Source organism: Metopolophium dirhodum, chromosome 1 (genome assembly GCF_019925205.1).
Source record: "Metopolophium dirhodum isolate CAU chromosome 1, ASM1992520v1, whole genome shotgun sequence".
Classification (NCBI taxonomy): domain Eukaryota; kingdom Metazoa; phylum Arthropoda; class Insecta; order Hemiptera; family Aphididae; genus Metopolophium; species Metopolophium dirhodum.
The window spans coordinates 54,310,021-54,322,066 of NC_083560.1; the positions used below are offsets into that span (position 1 = coordinate 54,310,021).

General features: G+C 28.5%; 1 protein-coding gene across 1 annotated transcript in view; it reads right to left on the minus strand.

Moving 5' to 3' along the window:
* Positions 1-12,046, minus strand: part of LOC132936578 (high affinity cationic amino acid transporter 1-like) — a 38,837-nt gene that overhangs the window by 17,307 nt on the left and 9,484 nt on the right. The window contains exons 3-5 of the mRNA XM_061003319.1: positions 4,301-4,538; positions 2,526-2,654; positions 2,023-2,178 (exon numbers count right to left, since the gene is read on the minus strand). Of these exons, the coding sequence (XP_060859302.1) occupies positions 2,023-2,178; positions 2,526-2,654; positions 4,301-4,538 (523 nt within the window). The remainder of the gene's footprint in view (positions 1-2,022; positions 2,179-2,525; positions 2,655-4,300; positions 4,539-12,046) is intronic.

A 12,046-nucleotide genomic window follows, 5' to 3' on the forward strand; every position in this document is an offset into this window, starting at 1 on the left:
AAGTCGGTTCGCTGACGGTGTGTGAGCGGCGAAACGCTCCACACGACCAGTAATAATAAAAGTGCGTGAAAGCACAACACTACGACGTCGCAGACACCAACCACGCAATTACCAAACCGGCGACGATGGTCCGTTAACGGGACGACGCAGGTCAACGGCGTGTGAGCGGTGAAACGCTCGACACGACCAATAATAATAAAAGTGCGCGAGAGCACAACACTACGACGTCGCAGACACCAACCACGCCGTTACCAAACCGGTGACGATGGTCCAGAAACGGGACGACGCAGGTTCACTCGACTCGAGTTCTGGATAAAGACAATAAATTGAATGTCGCCGCTGTCGACTTAGCCGGAGGCCACGGGCCGCGCGAAGAGCTATCGCGTGGACCGGTTTAACATCCGATGTTAAACCGTCCTGTATGTCTGTAAAAAACTAAAAGTATAAACAACGTAAGCCGAACTCCTCAAAAATCCTCAAAAAGAACCCCATAATATCAATATGGCACTCACACAAAGAAAAAAAAACTGTTTTGGAAAATCGAAATGATAGTGTTATAATCAGGGCCGTGAATTTCATGCATTTGCGTGGTTTTTTTGCTACATCGTATAAGAAAATGGATTTGATCAAAATTTCTTTTGCGTTATTTATAAATTAAATACAAAATCTTATTTTGCATATTTTTGCATATTTAACCGGTAACGGCATATAAATGCATGATTTCGCGAGTTCCTCTTGTTTTTGCTTTTTTCTTATTTGAATAATATGTTTTTCTCATTTGTACATTTTCTTGAATTTGGACGGTACAGTTTTACAGTTGCAATTTTATCACAGTGGTAATAATAGCAGGGACATGTGTTAACCCCGGTCTGGAGTGGCATGCATACCGTAACCTCCTATTGTTATCGCGTGTCTATATCTGTGGTCAAAAGTCAAACTTGAAACATCTTTAATCTTAATAAAATATTTAAAAAATATTAAACGGAGAAGAAGAAAACGTTGGTAGTTTAGATATACCTGAAGACTTAACAAGTAGTGATATGGCATATTTCAAGTATGCCCCTACCACGTCAGCTGATGTAGAGCGTTCATTTTATTATTTTAATTAATTAATTAGTCCATTTTGTCAAAGTCATTTTATAATTACAATATTTAATTAAATAAAATATTTTTTCATCCAGCATATGTGGGTATAATTTTTTTTCGAATCGCATATTTTAAAGCATATTTTACTCGTTTTTAGTGCATAAATGCATGCATATTTAAGACTTTTTAGTACATGAAATTCACAGCCCTGCTTATAATTATTTTTCAGTCATCATCAGCATATATTTTAGAAGCCTTAACTTGTATTTTATCATGACATGAACAAGATTATTCATCAATAACTTCTTTATGTGATTGTGAATTTATAATATCATTCTTTACACTTGCCTCTTTATTAAGTGTTACAGTTAGTGTAAGTAAAATTTTACAAAATGTCAACTCGGATATAAGTAATTCTACAGAAATTAAACATTATGTCATACATAACTGTAAAATAAAAGAACCAATTGTTCTGAGGAATTCAACTTAATATTTGAAGTAGGTATTCAAAAAAGAAATAATAAAATAAAACATGATATAAAAATAAAAAAAACCTCGAATATTGTACCTACGTCGTCAAACTCCAAGTCTGCAACATCAAATTACCAAAGAAGTTCTATAGAGGATTACTACAGAATGATTACTACGATTAAATTAAACAATAATTTATTACCTATTTAAATGACCATTGTTTAATAAATGTATTATTAGGCACAAAAAATATTTTAATGTAAGAGCATAAATGTATATGGAAGATTTGGACTATATAGGTATTCCTAAAAAATGATTCCCTCCCCCAAATGAGGCACCAGATACGTGCCTGTAGAAATCTTATTTATTCTCAATAACTATTTTCCCTTACCGATCATCTGAATTCAAAATATTAATGTTTTCAGTATAATTTCGTAAAAAAAATTTTGAAATTGTATTACTTACTAGTTAAAATTAGTATAGCTGAGAATGAAAAAACATCCGGATATGGTGCCAAGTAATTCACCTTTATTGGAAACGTACTTTGAAGATATGTTTTCATTGGATAACCAAGTGGTTTATCAATATGCCCGCTTAAAGCTCTCGCAATGCTGGCACATCCTAAAATTATCATACAATATTATGTTTAAATACCAAATTTGAATATACCGCACTTAAGTTTCAATTATTTTTTTTTTTTTATGATACCTAATTAATTTTTTTTTCATGATTACAATACAAAAAAAATATTTTATACTAAATTTCAATTAAATAATAGATACACATTTAGATATTAGATATCGTAAACATAAAATAATAATTGTACTGTAATAATTTTAATTCAATGGAAGGCACCTATATAATTTTTTATTAATTATATCATCGTTATCAAAACAAGAAAAATGATTTTTAAATAAATAATAATCTCGACAAATGCGTGATAAGGTAATTTTCACGTTTATACTCACCAATACTGTATTCTAATATTAAATCCCAACCAATAAGGAATGCTACTATTTCACCAACTCCTACATAGCTGAATGCATATGCCGACCCGGCTTTTGGTACACGACTAGCAAACTCAGCATAACATAATCCTGGATAAAATACAATTTTTCATAGTTAGTTTTTTTCGTAAATATTATTTTTAAAAAGATTATAATCTATTTTTAGAAATTAAACAATTATGTACAGTCATTGTACATTTGTACACAACATTGAACTTTACTATCATTATCAATGATTAGATATGTCTTCAACCTTTAACGCCTAATTATATAATACCTAATTATAAATACTACACAATTTCCAATTTAGAATGATAACCAAATTTTATCTATTGTAAATCAAACGTAGGTAAGTCAATTTTGTTCAAATGGATCTGTCATAATATACCTACCAACTGCAGTTGGATATAGACAGTTAGATATAGGTATAGACAACGCCAACGGCCAACCATGTATCCATATGTACCTACGTCTATGTTTGTAAATTAACACTAAATAATAATGAATATCAAATCACTTTATAATTAAATTTAACAATTATTAATAGCCATTTTATTTTTTATTTTTATTTTTAAACGTTACCTACATGTTGACGATTATATTCATATTTTAAATTATTTTTATTTTCATATCAATAATATCAATAATAATAAAGCAGACAAATACAAACGAATTGGATTGATAAATGCAAAAGTGTTCTCAAATTTAGAAGCCAGTGTTGTGAAGAATTTAATTATAATGGTAATTATAGGAGAATAATGATAAACAGAAATCTTACACTGGTAGTCATTATAAGAAAAATAATGAAGCAAAAAAAAAAAATTAAGAAGAGAAAAATTAAATTGAAAAAGTGAAAAAAGTATGATTTTGTCAGGTAAGCGGGGGAAGGCCAGTCAAAAACTAGACGCTATAATTGGCAGTTAAAATGCAAATGGAAAGAATGACAAAATGTTTTAAAATATTTAAAATCCCCCCTACCCAAACCAACTCCAAAATCAAAATAACATTCAAATATTGCTTCAGATACAAGTAATAGTATTAATTTTAATTGTTCATATTTTTAACTGGGGAATTGTTCTATAATTAGGTGCAATTCATAATACAATCTTAATAGTCGAATGATACAATATTAAATTGTTGTCAATATTTTTTTGGAGTTAATATTTTATCCCATCACTTCTATTGTAGGGTTCACAATTATCCAAATACACAGTCATAAATATTCAATACTAGCTGGTTCGTCGCTTGTGATAAATTCAATGCCTGTGGATTTACCCCTTCTTAAACACAAATAAATGTTAAATCCAAAGATTTGTATCACTGCAGTTTGGGTGGTGTTCAGGTCTAAAATTCGATGCATCCGGCAAATTGGCTTCTAGGTACACATCCTTGGGTATCTATAATTTATAAAGTTATCTAAGTACCAAATTTCAGAACCATGAGTGCAATTGACTTGGCTGTGGATCGCTTAAGCAACCACACACAAACATTCCCGTTTATTAAATATAGATATATGTAAAAATGTATGTTATACTCATAAGCCTACTATCATAATATGACTATTTTAAATGGCTATTAATATACAAATATAATTTTTTTCAATAATAATATTAACTATAAATATTGTATTCCAATACGAATTTTTTTTTTCCTTTTTGAACCTACGACGCCGCGGGAATTGCTTTCGCATTACTTCCGCGGCCATTCCAATACAAATTACCTTAATCTATAATTACCTGACAGCGCCGATGCTACAGCTGCAAAAGCAAATGACAAAACAACTGCGGGCCCAGTAAATTTAAACGCCACTTCTCCAGCTAGTACATAAGCGCCAAGTCCAAGAGTTGAACCAACGCCAAGGGCAATCAAGTCTACTAGTCCTAATACACGTTTAAGTTTATTTGTCGTTGGCTCAGCGATCAAATCGGTTTCTCTTTTCCTTCTTAACATCTTCTTTATAAGCGGTTGATTATTCTAAAATTGCAAAAATTATTATTATTATCATATTTACATATAGTATAGTATATACTATAGTCTATATTGATTATTGCAGAGTTAAAAAAGGTATGTTGATAATATACAATGGAAATCGGAGTCGCTTATGTTCCATTAACAGTTATTTATAGTAGGCACATATTTAATACTATAAAGGTACATAATATGCTACACATAAAATAAAATATCTATAGGTAGAATTTATCTAAAATTATTAAATTGTACATAACACAATCATTAAATATTTTGTATTCGTTGAACTTATAAAGCCCTTTTAGATCAATTATAATTATGCTTTAATATTGTCACTTAAAAAAACATAGACAATTATTTATGCAACACTTGATATAGGTACATTATAATATGACGTGTAGGGCCGTTTCACGTGGACGCGTATCATACACGACGTACCGTACGCGCGCGTTAACATTGGCCACTCCGACGATGGCGCGTTTCCCTCGCCGGTATGACACGGATGAACTTAATCAAAGTAAACGAAAAACCGCGCGCGTACGATACGTCGCGTATGATACGCATCCATGTAAAACGGTATAGGTCAGGGTCATCCTTACGGTTTTTAAGACCCTGTGCAAAAACCAATTTTTAAACCAATTTTACCACTTTTTTTCAAATGCGAGGTCTCCAAATGTAAGCAAAAAGCGCTAGCCCCCCCCCCTCCAAGGATGGCCCTGCGGTAGGTACAATATCATATATACTACTCGTACATCTGTGCATTTAATAAATAGTATAATATAGGTACTAATACTACTACTATATACTTTAATATGAACATTAAAATCGCATTGTTAAATAACTATAGTTATAATTATACTTGAAAAGTATAGATAATTTCTAACATGTTTTGAAATCCAATCTATGTAAAGAAGCTATTGGTTCAAATTCATATTATTTTCCTAGGCCTCAACACGTATAATCGATGGATTCAAAACTAAAAGCCCTGTGTTACAATTAAATATTAATATTATCAAAAAACTATTGCAAAAAAACAAATTATAACGCAATAGTTGTACAGAAGTATACAAAAAAATAATAACATGAAAATTTCATGATCTCGCATAGTAACATAAATAGCAAATAAAAAAAAACCAAGTACCTATATAATTCATAGTAAAATTATTTAAATAGAAGGTATTCTGTATTTCTCAAATATAGGGTAAAATATCTTTTATGTATATTGTATAGTTAGATATTATAATCTAACTCCAAAAGTATTTTAGTATTTAAATTGGTTATTTTTAAGTTGTAACTAATAAATTATTTCCAAAGTAATTATTGTTTCTGTATACTTATCTAATTGTATAATAAATATTCCATCACCTTCAAATTTAACTAAATGTAGGTGTCCAGGGCGTAGTCAAAGGGTAAGGGGACGTAGGGGTCAGATCCCCATTGGCTTTTTATTACCTTAGTAAAAAGTTTTGAGAGGGTGGTGGATTTTCCAATTTTCCCCTCCCTTTAGTTGTGTTGTTTTCTTTTTTTGACCCCCCCCCCCCTTTTAGAAATCATGTCTACGCCACTGTAGATATCTATAGTATCGTGTTAATATAAGTGGTTTGCTCTTTTAGTTATAGTTCCAGTTAAATTTATGGCGTTAAATTTGTTTGGTCAATAGTTCTTACTATATGATTTTATGAACATTAAACTAATAATATATATAACTACTAGAATAATTTTCAATATATTTCGATCGCTAAAATTACATTAACCACACATTTAAATATATTTTTTTTTAATTTAACGTAATGATTCATGTGGGAATATATGGGATATTAAGTAATGTACAAAATTATATTACATACTTGGGGCCAAATTTAAAAAAAAAATTTTAATTAATACACATTTAGTTGAAGTCAAACAATACTAAATACAAATAAATAATAATTTATTATACGTCATTACTCATTACTAATTCAAATACAAATGAATTTGTACATTTTAGGTTTAGCAAATATAAAACTACACACTATTAGTCCACATAGACAACAAATTAAACATTACGTCAATGTAACACTGCAGAGGGAGTGTTTCGAATGCAATGTTTTAATTATTTGACTTACGAGCATTTCAATGGACATCATTTACACTCATGATACAACCAGCATCACATAATTCAATTATTATTTATACGTTATTATCAATGATTAAAAAAATTAATTTGAAAAACCACAATCAAAAAATACCATGCACTTTAAAATTATAATATTATAATAATACAATGAATTAAAAAGATTGAAATGTTAAATAATTTTTTTTTTTTTTTTTGATAATTTAACAAAGTAATAAAATTAAAACTATTCAACCAATGTTGTTACATACGTCATACATATAATAATTGTTTCAAATATAATTTTTTTTTTAATTTACGTTAATTTATCTAAATGATTAATAATTAATGATTTTTAAGTAAATTTCCAATATAAATTATATTATATGTTTTAAGATAATGATTTAAAATTCCTAAGCATATTTACATAACCACTTATTTTTAATTTAAATAAAAAGTCTACTCTGATGTATATTAGCACGTTTATTTATGTAAATGAACTGCAGGACAATAAAATCATTCAAATTATCATGAGTGGACTTAGAGATGATAATAATATGTTCTTACTTAGATTTTAGGACCTATTGCTTATTGGCCTAATTAGGTGATATATATTATAGGTAGGTAATACAAAAAACATAGTTTTGGACTTAACTATTTTTGCAGATGAATCATTTTTTTTTAAACTGCAAATTTGTTTTTACCTTAATAACTACTGTTCAATTAAATTGATGTTGATCCGCTTTTATGGATGGGGTCACGGATTAATATATACTGGATACGCAACGAACCTGTGATAAGTGAAGCCCGCAACGTGAGAAACGTCAAACGAGCGGACTCAAAAAAAGCATTGATACGATGCATCATTGCGTATCCAGTATATTAATCCGTGAATGGGAATGCTGTTAGCTCAACAGTTTGGACGAATACTGAGTTCAGTAGGAAATATTAGAATATAATAATATATTTATTTAAATTATACTATCGTAAATAACGTTATTGCAATACTATTAGTAGGTATATAGCTTTTACCATTATTTTACTAATTTTTATAAGCCACTGAGCAGTAACTCAATTTTTGTCGAAATCAGGTTTTTGGTATCTTAACTGGTAACTGGTATCTTTCAATACCGGTTTGAAACGGTATACCAAAAAACCGAACTGTTTCGGTTTACTGAAACCGAAATGATCAGGTATACCTAAATACCGATATGGTACGGTTAGGGCTGACGGTATTTTCGGTATACTGATATTTTAAAATTATTTTGGTGAACGGTATACCGTAAAAAACTGAATGAACGGTTTTAGTGCCGTTTTCTAGTATCAATGGCAATATTATAGATTATAATATTATATATTATATTATATAATAAAGTATATAATGTGAAACAATAAAAGTAAAAAATATCGATACTATAGTTAGATTTTATTTATTATTTCGATATACCGTGCCATATCGGTATTTATAGGTATACCGAATCATTTCGGTCTCGGTACACCGAAACATTTCGGTTTTTACGGTATACCGTTTACCAAAATAATTTTAAAATACCGGTATACCGAAATACCGAAAATACCGTCAGCCCTATCTTTCTTGTATCATCAGCAGCTCTATGTTGGCTAATTAGCCACGACATATACTTCTGGGTTCCATTAATTCAGAGGTGGACCGTTTATATTTAAAAACTAATAAGTCAAATTCTTTGAATTTAAAAATTAAAACGCATACTAGTGGTTAATAAACGTTACGGGTTATACATTTTACACATTTATAGTTTCTTGAAAGTTTAAATTATTTAATACTTACATTTTAGGGAAAATACCCATTAACGATAATTTATAAATAATAAATAAACCAAAAATAATAAGCCATTCAATTGGCCCATGATAAACACTTAAGTAGCGTCAGTGGTTACCACTTACCAACATACAACACCGCAAGAAACACGTTTGGTGCGTTTACTAAATTTAACTTAAAATACATTAAACACAACGCATTTTGTTATATTCAATACTTCAATAGATAAATAATTCATTAAAACATCATAACAATTTTTTCCTATTAACTAATATTTAATAAATAAGTTTTAACTTTTATTTGGTTTTCGGGTTATTTTAGGAGCGTTTACCCGTAAAATGATATTTTACATTGGGTATACGCCGAAAATCGAAAATCTGCTAACGGGTATGCGGCGTATACCCGCGTATCCGTACCAACATACCCCTGTCAAACAGCCAACTGCTATCTTGTAATTAATTATTATTAATTTTTATTGACGTTTCACGTTTATGAATGGATAACATAAATTATATAATTTTCATTGTTATTATCCTAAGTTAAAATTTGTGAGCGTACCTATTTATTGGAAGGAATCGAGATTGTCGTTGTCCTATGTAATAGTTACATATATTCTAAATATTTTAAAATAATTTCAATAGTTACTCAAAACGAAATGTTCAAAAATAAATTATGAAAAGTGAAAGGTTTAATAAATAAAGCTATAAATACAAAGCTATTTCTTCCCCCGATGATATTAATCTTCTTCAAAGTGATTTAGCTTCATTTAACGAATGGTGCATTTCAAATAGTCTTTCATTAAATATTGATAAATGCCAAATTGTTACTTACTCCAAAAAGCACAATCCCTTGCATTTTAATTTCCATATATGTGACATTAACTTACATCGTTCGTCATTGTTTAAAGATTTAGGGATTTTATTTGATTCCAAGCTATTATTCAATGCTCATGTATCAGCAATTAAAAATAAAGCTTTAGCAGTATTTAGTATGATAAAAAGAAACTGCTCCGATTTTCTTGATCCAGTTACTTTAAAATGTCTATATACCTCATTAGTCCGCTCTTTATTAGAATACGCTCCATTAATTTGGGACCACAATAATGTAGGACATAATGATCAACTTGAAAAAGTTCAAAATAAAGCTCTCAGATTTATAGGTCATAAATGTAATATTCAAAAAACTCCTTACTCTGGTTACGAAAATATTTTAAAATTATTAAACTTAGAACCTTTAAATGTACGTAGACACTTATCATACAACACCTTTCCCACCAAATTGCTAAATAACAAGATTGATGATTCATTTTTATTAAGTCAATTAAATTTCAAAGTCAAAAACCACTATACTCGCAACAATCATTTATTTTATATTCCTCATTCATCTAAAAAGTATACGTCATACGACCCCATAAATATTTTAATGTCTTCGGAAAATAGTAAATTATTTTAATAAACATTGAATGTATTTTATTATTATTATTATTATTTTTATTATTATAACCATTATTATTATTATTATTCCTATTATTCTATATATTAATCGTTTCATCTATTATTATGCTATATTTTATTATTTTAAATTATATTATATTATTGTTATCTATACAAATATATTGTGAATTGGACGTATTAATGAATAAAAAAAAAAAAAAAAAAAAAATGTTCTCAGCATTAGTCATTTAAAATACAGTTTCAAATGTTATTACCAAAGTGTCAAAGAAAAAGACAACGAGAAGATTCCAAACATTTAACTGGCAATGTTCTATAATCCGATATGAAAGATTAAATTATTGCATGATTATATTATTACTAAAACGTATAAATTATTAAAATTAAAATTCGTATATGATAAAAGTAATTGTAAATAATCGAATAACCTAATTTCAAAATGGTTAACAAAACCCAATTCAGTCTATGCTATGAACACAGAAATTGGCCTGAAAATAAAGTTTCAACAATTTCAAATTCATTGAATTAACTAAAAATTTGACTAAAACTCGACAACCTTGTGTAAAATTAAACAATTTCATTATAAAAAATTGGTCGAGTTAAATTTTTTATTTTAGTTTATTGCGTCTTACATTCTTTATACACCTTTATTTTATGGATGGTAAAAATATAAAAGTTAAAAGTTAAAAGTGCATTGGCATTTCAATTGACAGAACTATAATTATAGTTGCAAGGTCAATAAATATGCTTTAGTTAGTGTTTAAACCAAGGCTGGGCAAGTTAAAGATTTTTTTTAACTCAGTTAAGTTAAGTTGATATGCACCAATAACAAAAAGTTAAAAGTTAAGAGTTAATTTAACTCTAGGTTAACTCAGTTAAGTTAAAAGTTAATACACACTTTTTGTTAACTTTTTATTAAGTTAAAAAAAAGTTAATTTGTTTATACAACGCTAGCCTACTTAATTTTTTTCCAACCCAAAACTAAATTGTAGGATATAGTGTTAATACTTCATACAGTATTTCCATATAAGTTAGATTCGAATGATATACATTTTTAACTTTAAACAATTTACGATACATATTTTTTGACATGAAAACGAAATAGACTGGTGAAAGACAGTGAAATATTATACAATTAAAAACAAAATAAATTAACTTAACTTACTTCTTAAAATGAAAAATTAACTCGTTAATTTCACGTTAATTAAGAAAGAAATTTAGTAAGTTAACAGTTAAGTTAATGAAAATCCAAAAGTAACTAGTTAAGTTAAAAAGTTAAAAGAAAAATAACTTTTTAACTTAACTTTAACTTTTTAACAAGTTAATGCCCACCTTTGCACTTTCGTACAAACAGCACGGGGTCCGCGAACTACCGCAGGTATAGATTGGCTACCTGTTAATATACTGCTGCGAATCAGAATTTTTATTCCGGGCAACAGAAAAGTTAAGATACATTTTGATCACCGTAGACCGGGTATTAGATAACAAATTTAACAAAGTTTGAGTCATATAGAGTTGGTACATTTAACGGGCAACGAAGTGCACGGGATCAGCTAGTATATTATAAGACATAATTAAAAGTTTATTTAAAATAATAATTCAAATAGACAATTTAATAATATATATAACAGTTAAGTTAATGAAAAGCCAAAAGTAACTAGTTAAGTTAAAAAGTTAAAAGAAAATTAACTTTTTAACTTAACTTTAACTTTTTAACAAGTTAATGCCCACCTTTGGTTTAAATAATAAAGCATGTGGCAATATAATATCATGTAAGTAAGAACCTTGTGACCAAAAATAATCATTTTCAACTACCTACCTATTTAATTTGAAACACTTGTAATCGGTATTTTTTTTTAAGTATTATATTTTTATGGATGTAGGTACACACTTTTTGTTTAATTTAAATAAATATATATTTTATTCGATGAATGTGTATTTTGTCTGAATAAGAAATTAACTAACTATAAATAGGTAAGTACCTCCTGAAAAATATGTATACAATATACAGTATTATATATAGTGTACTGTTAATAAAGAGAAAAACTAATTTAGTTGTTCCTTAATTCATCATCCACATTTTGACAATATGTATTATTGGTTTTAGATTCTGAGCGGAGCGAGGAAGCTAGTGGTTTTACAATGGTGTTAATTATTATTTTTTATCCTGTAT